General features: G+C 34.0%; 1 protein-coding gene across 1 annotated transcript; it reads right to left on the bottom strand.

Annotated features, from left to right (window-relative positions):
• Window positions 1-9218: 9218 nt before the first annotated feature.
• LOC18010207 lies at window positions 9219-17306 on the bottom strand. The gene is made up of 2 exons (XM_024158972.1): window positions 17251-17306; window positions 9219-9309 (listed from the first exon to the last, which is right to left on the bottom strand). The coding sequence occupies exons 1-2, from the start codon at window positions 17304-17306 to the stop codon at window positions 9219-9221; spliced, it is 147 nt and encodes a 48-aa protein (XP_024014740.1).
• Window positions 17307-19483: the final 2177 nt, after the last annotated feature.

The following is a 19483-nucleotide window of genomic DNA, read 5'->3' on the forward strand; positions in this document are numbered from 1 at the left end:
ATACGATTTTATTTTTTTCTTAATCAAATATTTGATTATTGACGTTGAGGAAAACTTCCCTTTTGAAAAGTGATAAATTAAGGTATGTCACGTTCATGTTTTATAATTGTATAATAATTACATAAAATAAACAAATATAAAGTTTCCAATTTTCAATCACGAGATTTTTTTTTTTTACAAACACAGATTAATTAAATAAGAGAAATAGGAAAAACAAAATTGTTTAGAAAGACACGGGTTCAAACTTGTTACATGTAGGTTTAGAAAGTTGGGCCACCAACCAACATAACTAACATGTTTTTTGTTAGAAATCCATTAGCCACTAAATATATATTATACTGTCAATCCGAAAAATAGGCATGAGCCAATCAGAATAAAGTATTTTTATTAATAGCATAAGTGTAAATACTGTCAATCCGAAAAATAGGCTTGAGCCAATCAGAATAGAGTATTTTCATTAATGGCATAAGTGTAATTTAACATTTTCCACCAAAAAGACATACAAATAATAATAATTAATTAATAACAGCCAATCAAATTATAACAAACACTGACCAATCAGAATGCTCGAAATTCATTAATCAAAACGACGTCCCAATCTGTGCATTGAACCACAGCTCAAGTTACTTTGCAAATAATAATATGATTAATTAAAAAAACGATTTCTATTTCCATTTCGATCTTCTTCGAAAACCTTCATCCAATCATATAGCAATCTAGATATCCACCGTTGCCGGAATCTTCGAAGTGTAATCGCCAGAAATTGATCGTTGACGGAGTCGTATCTTCAAGAGGTAATCAATTTTCCTTTTGTTTGTGTGAGTTTTTTGGGTACCGAACCCTAGATTGGGTATCTTCTTCACTGGAACAAAATTAAGATGTTTGCGCAGAAGAAATTAACACTTCCTCCAGGGCGTATAAGGTTGTCATTCTCGATGAAGCTGATAGGTTCGTGCTGCTAAGTTAGTGGCTTTTACCTGAATCTTTATCCTTTTCTCTGCATTTTCACCGAGTTGAATTTGCCACTTTCTTTTTGAGTTATGCGAATCAAGTGTTTCTGATTCATTGTGCTGTTTTTTCTGTTTTGGTTTGCAAAATTAGCATGACATCTGGAGCATAATAAGCATTGATGAGACGATTTAGATCTATTCAAACTCTACTCTGTTTTTTCTGTTTTGGTTTGCAAAATTAGCATGACATCTAGTGTTTCTGATTCATTGTGCTGTTTTTTTTTTTTTTTTTTTTACGTGTGTTTGCGAAGTTGCTTTTGCCCCAATCACATATTTTATCTCTCATAATTTGGTGTTGACAAAGAAAAAACCTCTCTTGATTTGGGTTTTTTTTAATATATAAGATTCCAAGTTTATTTTTTAACGTGTGAATCTTTGCAATGTTCGTTTTTTCAATCTGGAATTCTGGATGTTGTATTTAGATTTAGCATTTAGATGCAACTTCCAGATACATCATTTAGATAAATTTTTGTATTTGATATTTTGTCTTGATACAATATTTTTATTAGTGAACTGATAAAAAAAATTCGATGCAAAATTTAAAAATAAATAAAATAAAGATATAAGTGAAATATCAGAATATAAAGGAAACCACCCATATTTCTCTTTTTCTTTATAAATGTCAATAAAAATTAAATATAATATGAAATGTATGTACATATTTTCTCAATTTTATTTATTTATTTGATCCATTTAATACAGATAATCCGAAGTTGAGAGAAACTTCTTCAGATTTCAAAAAGGGATTATCCCATGAATGGTTAACAGTGTAAACCAGGATATAAAAATATAAAATGAGTCAATAAAATAAAACATAAATCCAATTTCTTTAAAAAAATCTTAAAAAAAAAATGCCGACCGGTCTATAAAACTAAACCATTTGATACAGATTAATAGAGTTTGATTATTACCGCAATTAAGAGTACTTCTAAAGTCCACTTCTTCCCCACACTACGAGAGAGAGGGAAAATGTAAAAACTACCATTAAACCAGCCCATGCGAGACTTACTATATCCATGTGAATTCTGTCCCCTATTTCTATGAATATGAAGAAACTATTCCATTATTGTTCACCAATAATAGTGAACTCACTAGTGTAGAGTCAAAACAAGGGAAAGGTATTTGGTCACCATTGATGAACTACATCAAAAAAAATCCACTTATCTTATTATCTTATAATGAGTTATTCTTAATTATAGAATTTTTAGTAGAATCGACAAGATGTAAACACAAGTAAACGAACACTTTTCGAAGTATCCAAGGAATCTGCCTCACATGTAGAAATAATAAGCCTTTTTCTTTCTTTTATCCTTTTTTGTTTTTGAAAGTTAAACGAAAGGCAATTCTTCATCTAATCTACTAGTGATTGAATGTCTGCGCATTCCGAGACTTTGATGAGTCAGGATCAAAAGTGTCTTTAAAGAACTATTAATTTAATTTCATCTCTGGCTATGCAATCTAATTGAAAAATCAGACGGATTTCCCTACACTACTATAGGTTTTCCTTTAATCTGATAGGCAAAACTTTAGATTCGAGAATATAACCTCGAGAGCCAGGGGCTTAGAATAACGAAAAGAAAGTATCAAGAGTCTTTTCCTACGTTTGTTATAGTTATAACATAGGATTGCAAGTCTGTTGTTGAGGCGGCACCCGAATTTGAACTAGGAAAAAAGGATTTGCAGTCCCCCGCCTTACCACTCGGCCATGCGGCCAAAACGATAGAAACTAGAATTTGCTTCGGCATCAATATATTTTTAGGTCTGTCTCCTTTTTAACTTTTTTTGTTATTTATTCTTACTTTGTGTATCCCTCATTCTGTTTGCGTTTATAACTCCGCTTACTGTTCTAATTTTTATGCATTATACCTGTTTTGTTTAGCTTATTTTGGCTTCTCTTCTTTCTTAAAGGTCAAGTTGTACGGTGGTCAACTTCTAAAGTTTCGTTCATCTCCTTCATTATCATGCGATGGAATCTGCGGGTTAATATGTTTATATTGGGTCTAATATTTTGATTGTGTTAAATGTTGTTTTGTGTTATCATATAGGAGGGAGGCGACGACTAAGAGTTGAAGTTTGTAAAGATGATGGCTTCAAAGATCTTTATGACTTTTGTCTATTTTTAAAACTGATCTCGAAGGAGCTGTAAAGAATGTCATTAAAAATAGCTAGGATTAAGCTTTAAACATCTCCACGAAGATTTATGATTTATGACTATACATAAACACACAATAATGAATGACTTCAGTATACAATTTGCAATTATACAAGAAAGCATTTATTCAATTGTTTATTGTAGGAGGTGATACATAAGAAAGCATCGATCCACGTGGTGTTTTGACCACGGGTTTGAATTTGAAACTAAGATATTTAACCTAGAACAATCTCTTTGTGCATACATAATCCTTAACATGAGAATGAACTACGTTAGGTTGTGCTGTGGCTTGCTTTGATGGTTATGGCGAAACCCCGTCTTCAAAATGTTGTTGTTTGATGGTTCTCACGAGGACCTTTTTCAAAATATCGTCTTTGATATTTTGGAGTGTAATAGATCAATTTTCTTGATGGATTATCTCTCTTTGCCTCTCAAACGATTTACAAGCATAAGTTTGGGAGGTTTTCTTTGTTAACTCTGTTCTCTATAATCTGAGATTACATATATATAAATATTGTTCCTTTTTATATCTTTCTAGGATGCAAGGTCACTCATTGTATATCGAGGGATATGCAATGGCATTTATAACCATGGGAGATGTGGCGTCAAGTGATAAGTCTTCCAAGAGAATAAGAAGAAGAAGTCAAAGCTAAATGTTTCCGCCAATCGACCCATGATGATTTTATCCAAAAAAAAAAAAACATGTAGAAGAAGCCATTGGCTCATTGGAGAAATGACATAAATCCACTTTACACTGTTGAAGGAAAAACAAAAGTTACAATGACGATGATGATTCATGTAGTAAGGAAACTAAAGGGAATGGTAGATTGGATGCCTTCCAAAGATTGAGGTCAAGAAGAATCACTTGGGTTTTTTTGTTTTTTGTTATCTTCAACTGGGTATTTCTACTTGTGTCTCAAGGAAACAAGGTCTTCTGGTTGTGTGCGAGGTTTGGTTGAACGATGGCGTCGAGAAGCAAGAAGTTCAGCACTCGAATTATGTGATGGGAAAAGATACAAACCAATTAAGTATTTGAAATAATTATAATTTTTAAAAAGTCTCTTATTATTATAAATTGTATTTGATCGAATGATGGGCAAAGATACAAACCAATTAAGTATCTGAAACAAAAATATCCTTATTAACATAAGTAAACATTACAACAACTCTGTTTTAGAATAAAAACCTAAAACAAAACATAGCCTTTCTTCTTAAGAAACGTAAAAGTACATTAACTCTATACTAATAACAACAAACTAGAAATTAACCCGCACATTGTGTGAGATAATATTTTTTAAAATTTTCTTTAAATTTAAATTGTATTTTTTGGTTAAATTAAAATTGGTGGCAAAAATCTTAACAAAAAAATATAAATAAATAAAATTAGTGGCAATTAGATAATTAACAATATATATATATATATATATAAATATCACATATTTACTTGTATAGATATCTATCGAATAAGACTTTGAGCTAATTTTTTATGCAGTTTAATTATTAGTAGTTTTTAAATATAAAAATGATATGATGCTAATGTATATATATATACTTATATACATACCAACATTGATTAGAATATATATATATCCAAAAAACTAAAATTTAATTGTGAATATTTTATTAAAGGTCAAACTATCATTTTAGTTAATAAATTCTATAATATGTATTAATAATGATGATATATAGCATTGTCAAAGTTGACAAGCCCGTCTACTTAATCAATTTTGCAATTTACTAAAATATATTTTCAACCAATCCGTTAAAAAATATAATTTAATTTTTGAAAATATATTTCAGTTTTTTTATAAAAATAATTGAACTGATTTTCGAAAATAAAACTAATTAATTATGAAAATACAAATGAAAAATATTACAAAACTTTAAATAGATTTTTCATATATATAGATTCATTATTATTTAAAATAATAAAATATATTTTAATATTTTAATAATAAAAGAAACTAAATACACTTTTGATTTATATTCATGTATATTCAACACAAATTTGTGAGCTCTTAATTCTACTATCTCGTAAGAAAAAAATATTTAGTTGAATTTTTTATATTTATAAAATTTATTTATGTAATATATTTTAATTAAAATTTTATTTATATAATATCTTATAAATAAATATTTATTTATGTAAAATATTCTGTAATATCTTACAAATAAAGGTTTATTTATATAAATGTCTATTCAAATAATAATATAGAAATAATAGAAAGATGAATATAATGTTTAAAAACATATTAAAAAACATACAACAACATACACAATCATTAATATGTAAAAAAACACAACAAATATCCAAAGAAAAACCAAATGTAATAAAAAAAACAAATGATGCACAAAGATAAATGCAAATGTTTGTAAAAATTACATAATCAAACGTTTGTAATCCGCGCCTGCTAAATTATAAAATCATGTTTTTCTTTCAAAACTATAAAACTGTAATTTTCGCCAAAAAGTATAAAACTTATATGTCACATTATTCCACAAAAATGTGAAATTTTTTTATTTATTGTACAACTAAATTCGATAAAGATTTATTCTCAAATTATTTTTATAGTAGTGCACTGTAAAAGTTAGGAATAAAATTCTTTTAAAACATTATACATTACAATAACCATAATGAACAGGGTAGTTATGATAGAAAGAGATACTAGTGGCCTCCTTGGACCATCTCCATCCCTGATACGGGAAAATGGCCAAAAGCAACCCGAACTAAATTTGATGTGCCGAAAAAAATCCAAACTAAAATACGGTGCCAAAATCTATCCGAGTTCCAAAATAATTTAAATTCCCTATCCAAACTCTAATATAAGTATCAAAATCTACCTTGACTAACTTTGATGTTAGTCAACTGTTAAAAAACGCTGACGTGGCATGACAGAATATGACTTGGCATGACAAGTTGTCACCTTACTAAAACAAAGTCGTTTTAGTAAAACAAAAAAAAATAAAAGCTTTCCTCTTTCTTGGATTCGAATCCAAGACACTATATACCATATCCAAGCATATAGACCAATTGAACCACGAGACATTATTGCCATGTTTTACAGATACATTTATATATTATTAATACGCCAGTTTAAATTCGAAAAAAACAAAACGACAACCACCTGATGTGAATTGCACCACCGGAATCCTTTCCATCTGCTTCGTCTTTGTCCGCGACCGAGATGATCTCGCTCTCGTCAAATAATCGACGGCGAGAGATTCCAAAATCTGAACCTCCACGAAATGAACGACGCAAGCGCATGCCATCACCGACCGCTCGCTTCACGTCTTTGACGAGTACCGGATCCGGCATCTGACGGATGAATTGAATACATTGTTGTTTTGTTTTTTTTTTCCGAATTTAGACAGGAATTGAATACGTCGTTGTTTTTTTTTCGAATTTAAACTGTCTAACCCTTATTCGATTTTGGGAGTTTAATTTACCACTAATTAAATGTCTTTTTTTGTTTTTTGTTTTCGAATTTAGACAGGCGTATTAATAATATATAAATGTATCTGTAAACCATAACAATAATGTCTTGTGGTTCAAATGGTCTGCGTGCTTGGATATGGTATACAATGTCTTGGGTTCGAATCTAGGAAATAGGAAATTTTTTATTTTTTTTTGTTTTATTAAAACGACGTCGTTTTACTAAGGTGACAACGTGTCATGCCAAGTCATATTCCGTCATGCCACGTCAGCATTTTTTTATCAGTTGACTAACATCAAAGTTAGTCAAGGTAGGTTTTGACACTTATATTAGAATTTGGATAGGAGATTTGAATTATTTTGGAATTCGGATAGTTTTTGGCACTATATTTTAGTACAGATTTTTTTCAACACATCAAATTTAGTTCGGGTTGGTTTTGGCTCTTTTCCCTCCCTGATACTGCATGAGGTTCTTACCATTAAAGTGACATTTAAAATAAATCAAAAAGCTTAAAAACCTTAAGAACTTAGAGTTCTAAAATAAGAACCTCTCTTTAAGAGTTCTTAAAAACACTTGTTCTTGTTTTATTGGTTTATGTTTTAAAAATTTTTTCTGGACCAATGATAGATGGAAATTAAAGAAAAAGACAGAAAATTAGAGGGAAAGACAAAAAATAAGAGAGAAAAAGAGGCAGAAAATTTATTATTCTAAAATTGGTAAGAACCCGATAATGGGTTTACCAATGGAAATGCTCTTAGGATACTACTACTACTGTGTCTAATGCATTATGTTCATTTAAGAACAAGAAATTGATATTTTTTTCATTTATTAGTCAAATTTTATTCAAATTAATTATTTCGACTAACCGTTTTAACGTAAATTATAAGAAAAAAAGAGTAGGAATTAGAATGAAAAGTGCAATAGCAATAAATGCAAGAATATTTACTTCCATAATTTAATCATTTAATATTAACTTTTTTCTTTGGAATATCTCGGGTTTTAATCCCATAGAGATTAGAAATCTTTCGCTTGTAAACTCACTCAGATGAATTAGATTTAGATGATATCGAATGAAAGAAATATCATGAATAGCAATATGGGAGCTATAAAATCGATTAATCTTCAATAATTTAATAGTATAACATAGGAAGATCTTTTATCCACACCGAATACATAATGAGATTCCTGATTCAATCAAAAAATATTTATTTAGGATTCTTTTTCCCCTACTTTCGTTTCTACTCCTCAGTACTTTACTTTTCTTGTACAATTATCGGATGAAGTATAATAAAAAAAATTTTCTACTTTGATTGTTTACAAAAAGAGTTTCTAAAAAACCAACAATAGAAATCAAATAGAGAAAACAATTACGAAGTTTAGTTTGAAATTTAAATTTTTTAAGGGTCTATCATCTTTTTGGAACACAAAGAAAGAAGAATGTGATAAAGATGAGTCCCAGTAAAAAAACGAAAACTATTCCAAAAAATTAGCTGTTTAAATTTTCTTACAAGTTTTTTCTTCGATATCGACTCCAATATTCAAAACAAGCATATTAGGGAAGACAAATTTTCTTTATAGTTTTTAACTATCCTCTTTCCTTGGTTGGATCAACCAATTTTCAATTCCTTGACTTGATAATATATATAGGTACTCTTGACAAACATATTATACGCTATCCTATTTCATTTTCCTACACGATTTAATGGGCAATTAATTGACAAAAAATAGAAACCTCGTATAGTATCTCGTTCTGGAAGTGTTGAGATGCTCTTAATCTCAATAATTATAATTATACTAATTTACATATGTCTCTCTACCATCAAATTGGTGCTAGTTAAAATAATGGAAATACCCCTTTCTATTGCTTGATATAAAAAAAAAAACTGAAACAAAAAGATAAATGAAACTATTTTGATCCTCTTGCCCAGAAACAAAAAAGGAAATTTATGTCTTTTTTTTTATTAAATCCGCCGGGAATGACGGGGCTTGAATCCGCAGCTTCCACCTTGACAGGTCGGTGCTCTAACCAATTGAACTACAATCCCATGGAAATCAGTGGATAGCTTCCATATTCTTTCTTATGATTTCATTGTAATCATTACAATTTTAGATTCAAATTAGTATTTTGTAAAAAAGAAATTCACAAGTGATATATTGATATCTGTATGGATATCACTTTTGTGATAGCAAAACGGATTACTGGTAATCCTTGCATGATTATCAAATCAATTGCTGATCTGTTTTATATTGTAACAAAGTAGATTATTTTCTCGACTCTGTTCATTAAATTTTATATTTAAAGGATCCATATCGTGATCCTTAGCAAGATCAGAATATTTGTATGGAACCAAAAATAACGAGATACGATAAATAAATAAAAAGTAAAGTCAAAACATACCCCACAATTTGACATTTTTCTTACCCTTTTCTGTCATTTATGCAAAACAAAAGAGTTTATCTAGACAGAGAATTATTGGGCCGAGCTGGATTTGAACCAGCATAGACATATTACCAATGAATTTACAGTCAGTTCCCATTAACCGCTCGAGCATCGACCCAGGAAGAATATATTCTAACTTTATGGATAATCTATGATCAGCTTCCTTTCGTAGTACCCTACCCCTAGGGGAAGTCAAATCTCCGATGCCTCCTTGAAAGAGTGATGTCCTGAACCACTAAACGATGGGGGCATACTTGCTCAACCGCCATCATACTATGATCATAGTATGATCAGTTTTTTTTTTAAATTGTCAATATAATCAAATGATATGACTAGCTTATATATAAAGTTTTTCTTTTTCTGTAGCATTTTTATTTATTTTACATTTGGATTCAAATTCTAATTTGAAATTGCGACATTATAATGCAATCACATTCTCTGGTCCAATTGCTGTTTTGGTTTTGTCTTCCTAATTTATCCACTAGGTCAATCGGGTTGGTTCTTTGCGCCTAGATTTGGTGTAGCAGCTATATTTCGATTCATCATATTTTTCCAAGGGTTTCATAATTGGACATTGAACTCATTTCATATGATGGGAGTCGCCGGTGTACTGGGCGCGGCTCTACTATGTGCTATTCATGGTGCTACTGTAGAAAATACTTTATTTGAAGATGGTGATGGTGCAAATACATTCCGTGCTTTTAACCAAACTCAAGCCGAAGAAAGTTATTCAATGGTCACCGGTAACCGCTTATGGTCACAAATATTTGGGGTTGCTTTTTCATGGATGAATTCTCTTGGATTAGTCGGTCTAGCTTTGAACCTACATGCCTATGACTTCGTTTCCCAGGATATCCGTGCAGCGGAAGATCCAGAATTTGAGACTTTCTATACTAAAAATACTCTTTTAAACGAAGGTATTCATGCTTGGATGGCGGCTCAAGATCAGCCTGATGAAAACCTTCTATTCCCTGAGGAGGTTCTACCACGTGGAAACGCTCTTTAGTGGAACTTTAGCTTTAGCTGGTCGTAATCAAGAAACCACCGGCTTCGCTTGGTGGGCCGGGAATGCCCGACTTATCAATTTATCTGGTAAACTATTGGGAGCTCATGTAGCCCATGCCGGATTATAATCGTATTCTGGGCCAGAGCAATGAACTTATTTGAAGTGGCTCATTTTGTACATGAAAAGCCATGTATGAACAAGGAATAATTTTACTTCCCCACCTAGCCACTTTAGGCTGGGGGTAGGTCCAGGGGGAGAAGTTATAGACACCTTTCCGTACTTTGTATCTGGAGTACTTCACTTAATTTCTTCTGCAGTTTTGGGCTTTGGCGGTATTTATCATGCATTTCTGGGACCCGAAACTCTTGAATAGTCTTTTCCATTTTTTAGTTATGTATGGAAAGATAGAAATAAAATGACCACCATTTTGGGTATTCACTTAATTTTGTTAGGTGTAGGTGCTTTTCTTCTAGTATTCAAGGATCTCTATTTTGGGGGCGCATATGATACCTGGGCTCCAGGAGGGGGGATGTAAGAAATATTACAAATTTGACTCTTAGCCCAAGTGTTATATTTGGTTATTTACTAAAATCTCCCTTTGGGGGAGAAGGATAGATTGTTAGTGTGGACGATTTGGAAGATATAATTGGAGGGCATCTATGATTAGGTTCCATTTGTTTATTTGGTGGAATCTGGCATATCTTAACCAAACCTTTTGCCTGGACTTGCTGCGCACTTGTATGGTCTGGGGAGGCTTACTTGTCTTATAGTTTAGCTGCTTTATCTGTTTGTGGTTTCATTGCTTGTTGTTTTGTCGTGTTTACTAATACTGCTTACCCTAGTAAGTTTTACGGACCTACAGGGCCAGAAGCTTCTCAAGATTTACTTTTCTAGTTAGAGACCAACGCCTTGGAGCTAAAGTGGAATCTGCTCAAGGACGTACATGTTTAGGTAAATACTTAATGCATTCCCCAACTGGAGAAGTTATTTTTGGAGGAGAAACAATGCATTTTTGGGATCTGCGTGCTCCCTGGTTAGAACCTTTAAGGGGTCCTAACGGTTTGGACTTGAGTAGGTTGAAAAAAGATATACAACCTTGGCAAGAACGACATTCTGCCGAATATATGACTCATGCTCCCTTAGGTTCCTTAAATTCTGTAGGGGGCGTAGCTAATGAGATCAATGCAGTCAATTATGTCTCTCCGAGAAGTTGGTTATCGACCTCTCATTTTGTTCTAGGATTCTTCATATTTGTGGTTCATTTATGGCATGCGGGAAGGGCTTGAGCAGCGGCAGCAGGATTTGAAAAAGAATTGATCGTGATTTTGAACCCGTTCTTTATATGATTCCTCTTAACTAAAGTAGTAGTTAAAATAGGAAAGTCAAAATCGGTTCATATTAAAATTAAAAAGTCTTCTTTGTTTCTTTCATTTCAATATAATTTTTTTCTGGCTCGGCTCCTCCTTTTTTATGATGTTAAGAAGTAACAAAAGTCAATAAAGAAAAAATATATCAATCCAACAAAAGGAGGAAAATTAAAAACTTTAAATTATTTTGACGCATATTATTCTAACAATAGAAATAAGAACTTTAAATTATTCTGATTCAAGATCCCCTCTTTTTTTTTTTACTTATTTACTTGAATTTTATACTGTAGTTTTGGATACCAACTAAACTAATCACACAATATCCCCAGTTTTTAATCGCTTTTTCTTTTGTACGATTCAGGAGTAGTAACCGATTTTATAAATCGAAATACAGGGAGGCCCCCTTCTTCCCCACAAAAAAATGATAATTTATCTTATTATTAATACAAAATTTTGTATATAGCTAGAACGACCCTCACAAATTGCGAATACTATTTGTTAAGAATGAATCGACTTGAAGCTATAGCATCACCATTTGCTGGAATAAAGATATCGCGAGATCGGGATTACAATTTGTATCGATTAAAGAAATGGTTGGAATTCCAAAGTTACACAATCTCGAAGAGCCGTATATTCTTCTTGCTGATCGATAATAATTACAATATCAGGCAATCCTGTCATATATTTAATCCTGCCTAGATATGTTTCCAAGCGTGATAATTGTCTCTTCAACACAGCTGCATCCCTTTTCGGAAGACGGTTGAATCCCTCTGTCTTTTGTTCAGTTCTAAAGTCCCTAAACTTATGAAATTTGTTTTTTTGTAGTGGACCAATTTGTTAACATACCGCCGAGCCACTTTTTATTAACATAATGACACCGAGCCCTTATTGCAGCCCACGACACTAAATCAGCTGCTTTATTTTTTGTCCCAACAATTAAGAATTGTTTTCTCCTACTGGCTGCATAAAAAAACTAAATCACAAGCTTCTGATAAAAAACAAGCAGTTCTAGTCAGATTTATAATATAAATACCTTTACGCTTTGCCGAAATATAAGGTGCCATTCTAGGATTCCATTTCCTAGTACCATGTCCAAAATGAACTCTTGCTCTCATCATCTCTTCCAAATCGATGTTCTAATATCTTTTTGCCATTTCTTTTCACACTTAAAATAAAAAAGAGGGAGGGGGGGGGATACCCCTAACTAAAATAATTTTTTTTTCTGATGGAGCCTTCTCTTGTACCAGGGATAGCCGTTTATGCACGAGGCGAGCCATTATTTTGTGTTCATTATTATCTTTATTAGTGTTAACAAATTACCAACACAAATGACTACAGCCAAAAAAAAAAAAAATTCAATATAGGGTCTGAGATTAGAAATTATTAAATTCTAGAAAAGGCAGGTTTTAAATAGAAGGGTCACAAAATTCTCCGTGGTAGAATAAAATATCTTTCATATCTCCCTCGAATAAAGATAAATCCTTTTTTTCGAAAAGAATGTTGGTATGTTGCCGTGAACAATGCACCAATCCTTTGTTGAATCCAGTCCCGGCGGGGATCACCCCCCCCCTAGAACAACATTTTCTTAGGCCTTTCAACCAATTGATACAACCCCGAAGAGCAGCTTTTGCCAAAACTCGAGTAGTTTCTTGAAAACTTGCTTCGGATATAAAACTTTGAATATTCAAAGATGCTCGAGTTATTCCTAATAAAATGGCTCAATAACAGATTGCTTCTTCTAAAGCAAGCCTGTTCATTCTGCTCGAAACAATCCAATTAGTTCTCCAGGTAAAAAAACAGTAGACATGCCCTTTTCTGAAACCAAAATTGTCCAAGACTACTTATTGTGGACGTTTCTTCACAACAATTATGATGATAATTTTGATGAAGAAAATACCAATTCAATTTGAATGGATTCAAAACAACGTTACTGTATGGATCTAGATTAAAAATGCTTTCGTTTTCATCGATTAAATAAGAGTTAATTACTTGAAAAATCCATTTGAGGTTATCAAGTTGCAAATATTTAATTACAGAGATCTGATTATAAGTTAGTAAAGCCAAAAATGAATAAAATTTTGAAATTTGAATAGCTGTTCCTAAGGGGCTTGACGAATTGTTAATTGTAATTAGAGGTTTTTTTGATTGATTGGTTTATCACATTGTTATATTTTACATGATTAAATGGACCGATTCTAAAACAATTAGAGGATGATAAAATTAACAAAGATTGGGATTCCTTATTTAACATACGAATAGTGCCGTGATTTTTTCTACGTGCTTTTTGAAGAATGCTAGACTTGAGAGAAGTCGGATAAAACGGATTCAGGTGATTTGCAAAGATCAATCCCGAATCTGGCAGATTATTCTTTTTTTTCTTATATATGAAATATGGGATTTCACTAAACCAATTCTTATGATATCTCGAATCGAACCCTTTGTACTTACCTCAACAAAGAAAGCACAGACTTTCTCGAGGGGAGAATTTTTATTGTCTTGGTCCCAATTCAAGACTATACAAGTTAACCAATTGAATACTTGTTTCAGAAATTACTTGAGTTGGTTTGCCATTTCCATAAAGGATATAGTTGAAAACTCGAAGTTGAATATTATCCTTTTCCCGAAAGGGATCTTGTGGGAAGAGTGTTGCCAAATTTATACTGTCCGCTATCTCATAAGTGGCTACAGGCCACACCAAAACAAAAAACTTTTTCTTGGTTGGTGTGATCCATTGGACATAAATCCAGTTTTTCAATTTTTTGGATTCTTTAGAGGTTTTTTCCCCTTCCTGGTGGTATCAAGATGCCACTGTATCGAGATATCTTATCTGTCTTGTCCGGAAAATGGATATCCCCTTAAAATATTTCGACTTCAATCTTTTTTTTTCTTTCCACTCGGAGCAACCCGCCGACTTGGCTTCTTATATTTAAAGTGATTCGTGTATCGACTCAAATGATACTATAGTTCTGTACCATTATGGCAGAGGATTCAGGTAAAATATACACTTTCTCAGGAATGAAAAAAACGCGATCCAATTTCATTTCATATTTTGTCTTAAACTCTTGGACTCCTCTATACTCAATCATATTCTTTTTTTTGATGATTGAGTCTGCCTTTAGAGTCCCATATTTAAGAATTCCGGAACTCCTCCTTCTGTATCTAGGATCATGAAAAAAGCAAAACTACTATTTCTACGGAAAATACCATTTATGGGTATTTCAATCGAGATACTCGAATGCGGTATGAATTCTTCCTCTTGCTCTTGATCTTGAATCGATTGGAATGGAATGAGAAATCTATTTCTTCACCTTTTTGCTAATAAATCCGAGTTCTCATGAAAAATAGCAGAATATATGAAATTATAATGACTAGTACCTACAATTCCATTTAATTTTGAATAATCGGGAATCCCATATTTTTTTATCAGAAAAATCCAAACTGAAAATTTTTGGCTCACTTGATCATTATTTACTAACAGGCTAGAGATATATTTTTTTGGCCGGAAAGAAAGGGTGTGTTCATTTGATCTTGATCTTTGTGGATCGAAAAAATAAGTAGACTAGATCCACATGAACCTCCTGATAATATCCATAAATGACTTGTTTTTGGTAAGAGATGGACATAACTATATGTAATTTCGGGTGCATGAGATACATCAGTACTCCAGTGCATTTCGCCCTCTGAGTCAGAATATATATTTTCTAACCCTCTCTTTAAAATGAAAAGTGTATGTTCTCTCAGGAATCTCAGCAATCACTGTTCTGATTCCACATATTGATCATTTTGAACTAAAAGAAATTTTTGTGGTGGAATAATCACGCTATGTATAATATCTTTGCTCTCAGTAATTACAGACAAGTCTATATAACATAGAAAGGCAGGGTGCCCGTGACGTGTACATGTAGGATGAACCAAATCCTCATTGAATTTGATTTTTCCATTATAAGGGGCTCGTACATGTTCGGCAGTACCTCTTGTAAATACTCCACCAGTATGAAAAGTTCTTAATGTTAGTTGAGTCCCCGGTTTGCCAATAGATTGACCCGCAATAATACCTACAGCTTCCTCCAATTCAACTAGGTCACCATGAGTGGGACTCCAACCATAACACAATCGACAGATCCAAGATGTACTTCGACAAGTAAAGGGAGTTCGAATATATATGGATTGTGTTCCAAAGGTTATGAATCGATTGACAAGTCCAATCCCAAGATCTTGATTTCAAAGTAAATCAATGATTTGTCCTTGGGGATCCGACGCTAATCCTCTCATACCTACTAATTGATGGAATTGAGATGCATTTCCCCTAGCTTGTAAAAAAGACATCATATAGACTGGATTGAAAGGGTCCGTCATACTAAAATTCGGATTCATTTCTTGTTGCAAATATTCACTTGTAGCATACCATATCTCGATAGATTGGTGTAATTTTTCTACTGCATGTACATTCCCATCATGATGCTGTTTTTCCAAAATCAAACTTTGTTGTTCAGCATCTTGGAAAAGCCAGCCTTTAGAAGGTATCGTTGAAATATCATCAATTCCTAATGAAATAGATGTAGCAGTGGTTTGCTGGAAACCCAGAGTCTTTACATAATAATAGGATTGTAAGTTATTTAGTCGTTAGTTGGAATAGTACTTATTTGGTTACAATATTATGTGACGGCCTACAACGAGGAACTGATGTCCTATTTATTGTTTTGTAAAGATATATAATAACAACTTTTATTAAAGTTATATTAAATTAACTTGTTTGGCAATATGAATAATAGTTATCCCAAAAATAGAATAGGCTAAAATCAAGGAAATCATGTTTAGACACAAAAAGTGTTTCTGGTTTAATATAATAGATTAACACACTATGAATCTTTGTTAACGGAGGTTTAATCTCTTAAAGAGAGTCATCGTTGACTATGGGTCAACCTATGATCCATAACAAGTTACATGAATTGAAGGTTTATGTTGGAAAAATAATTAAGTTCAAGGTTTAAAGTGGAAAGACAAAAAGTTCGAGGTTTTAGTTGAGAATGGGTGAATACTTGAGGATTTTTTATGGGAATTTCCCTTTTTTATATTCTTCAATTATATTGGTTACTTATGCTATTAGCTCTTCAATTATATAATTTTTATTTTAGGCAAAAATTAACATTTAAAGTAACAGTCACAGGTTTTACAGTTTTTGTCAACAATCAGACTTTTAAATATATTTAAAGTAACAATAACATTTTATACAACCAACATTTCTGCAGCCAAAAGTCTACAGTCACAGTCCTTACCAATCAGAGCTTATATAGCTTATGGTTCCAATGAAAAAATAAATCAGTTAGAGAAACTTTTAATTAAACAAAGAAAATCCTAGTTTGAGCAAAAACAAAAACGAAACTCGGAAGAAATATAGTAATCAGTGGATGAGGATGATACTACCTTGCAAGAATTTCAGTATCTCTCTCTCTCTCTCTCTCTCTCTCTCTCTCTCTCTCTCTCCCTCCCACTCTCTTGAAGAGGACAGAAGAGTCTGATATAACTTTTCCGATAGAGAAGATTGATGATAGTGATGTTTAGATCGATGGTAAATAAGAAGCGGGTGACTGTTCATTTTTTCATCCGAATAATGCATCCAGGTTCAACATATAAATGTACTGATAAATCCATATTTAAGTTAAGTATTTAAAAATAAATTATATTGATTGCGACACCCAGTAGTTAAAAATAATTTGATTTGATAGAGTTCTCTCAGGCCCGACTCCCTAGACAGATTTTAACTGCCTTGGTTTAGCCCTGGTTTTGAGTTCAACCACCTGGTATTTTCCCAAAATAGAAATCTTTTGAATCCAAAACTACCTTTGGTTTTGTGACACCGTGGTTCCACCCCCAGCGTTCAGTCGGAGGGTCCGCATCCTTGCCGGTAAGCTCTCTGTTCCCCCTGGAAGCCTCTCTCCCTTCCTCTTGGCCACAACTTCTTCAATGGATGGGTACACCTTCTGAAGCCTCTCCAAGAAGTAACTTGTTCTAGCTCCTTTGCTCACCCTCTCCAACGCTCAAGAATCCTGCAACAAACTTCAACATGGCAAGACGACTCTCGACACAGGAAAAAGGAAAGAGTGTCTACCGCTCACCGTCCCCTCCTCCGCGCAAGAGAATCAGGGCCCCTGAGATAGACACATCAGATCTGATAGCGGACAATGCTCTTACTCTCATTGGTAGACTGACAAACCCTTCTGAACAGCGGGTCTGGGCCTTGATCCCGTTCTTATCCCGCCGGTGGAACCTCCGAGGAAAATCAATAGGGTCAGACTTGGGAAATAACTGTTTCCAGTTTAGGTTCGACTTTGAGGAGGACATGCAACACGTCTTGGACAACCGACCATATCACTTCGCAAACTGGATGGTCATCCTGCAAAAATGGGAACCTGTTATTTCCCCAAACTTCCCTTCCCAGATCCCCTTTTGGATTAGGCTCAAAGGAATTCTTCTGCATTACTGGAAAGAAGAACTCATCTGCCGCATAGGAAACGAAGCTGGACATTTACTAAATTTTGAGTCACCAAAACAACAGCCCGTATGAAGGTCGAAGTAAATGGCTTAGAGGCCCTAACCAAAGAAACGATTGTGGAGTTCGGTGGATGCATAGAATCGGTGGTAACCTTGGACTACGAACGCCTTCAAAACCATTGCCTCTACTGCAACAAGCTCACCCACCTAAAAGAAAAATGCCCACTAAAACATCAACACCGAACCGAACCTTTCAAGGAAGATAATGGTGCTAAACTCTCGGAAACATCTACAAAAAGGAAGGAGGACAGATCTGAAACTGCTCCTACAAACAGATACCAACCGTACTACCAAAGACAGGACAGACACGGGAACCCCTATGGAGAGAGACCTTCAAAGCGAACAACCTCCAAATCCAGGTCACCTTCAAAGAGGAACGACTACTACTCGGCCTCATCTCAACCTAGACGAGCCACTCAAATTCCGGCAGACTCTCACTCTTATCAACGAAACCGAGGCATGGCAGGGAGGAGACGATCTCCCCCCAGCAATAACACACACAACCTTGGTACAGAGATCCCTCGTCTGCCTCCACAACCAACCAATCAAAGGAGACAAATCCCAAGTCAAGTGTGGAGAGAAAAAAGTGTAAACTCGAGATAGTCTTACCGTAATGAACCTATCCAGTGCGCCCCGGCTCACAATGAAGTGAATCAACTCCCAGCTGAAAGAAACCCTGAGATTGTGATGTCTACACCACCTCCAAACCGCCGAACTAATGAACAGATCATGGAGGAACTACAAGAAGTGAAAATCCAATACATAAATTGTGGAGACCCTGTCGAAAGTGCTGCTAGATATCAGAGAGTCCTAGAGGGTGAATCAAATGGAATGATGGCAGAAACGACAAATATGATCATAGCAGCTGAGGAAAGGAGGGACACTACCTTAACCCGTGACGGCTTCTTCAGGGGTGAACCATCGAGGATAAACGATGTAGTAGGGGACTTGGAAGCGCATCAGAGCAGCCCCCCACCTCGGAGTCAGGAACCGATGAAAAAGAAAAGAGGTCGACCTCCATCTAAGAAGACCCAAGACCAAGCCGTAAAAGGAAATCAAGACAAGGGCAATCGAAAGAAAAAGATCAACCCCACAAGGATTTCACCTTTGTCTAGAGTGGTCATAAACAGAACCTCACCTCTCCTGCTTAACCAGAACACTAGAAGAAACGTAACGGCAAACCCTCAGAGATCTGGTACCTCCACTTCGACCCCAAATGACGTAGCCAATGCTCAACCGGAGAGACACCAGAATGATCCACCGCGATGCACCTTTATTCCTGCTCGCTCAAGGGACACGACGGATTTTCAGGATCCGTCAAATCCTCTTCCTTAGCGATACTGAGCTGGAACTGTTGTGGTTTGGGGAATCCCACAACAGTTCACAGATTGGGGGAGCTACAAAAAAAGTAGATCCCGATGTAATCTTCCTCATGGAGACAAAAAATGAAGAGGAATTTATACGAAAGAAAATTGACTTATCTTCGTTTGAGTCTCAACTCTTTGTCCCACCTCACTCTTCT

Source organism: Eutrema salsugineum, unplaced genomic scaffold, assembly GCF_000478725.1.
Source record: "Eutrema salsugineum unplaced genomic scaffold, Eutsalg1_0 scaffold_8, whole genome shotgun sequence".
NCBI classification, from domain to species: Eukaryota; Viridiplantae; Streptophyta; class Magnoliopsida; order Brassicales; family Brassicaceae; genus Eutrema; species Eutrema salsugineum.

Coding starts and splice junctions, on each gene's coding strand:
- LOC18010207 (XM_024158972.1), bottom strand. CDS start 17,306: ATGCGGACCCTCCGACTGAACGCTGGGGGTGGAACCACGGTGTCACAA. Junction 9,310..17,250: donor ACGGTGTCACAAAACCAAAG/GTAGTTTTGGAT, acceptor CTATGATCATAG/TATGATGGCGGTTGAGCAAG.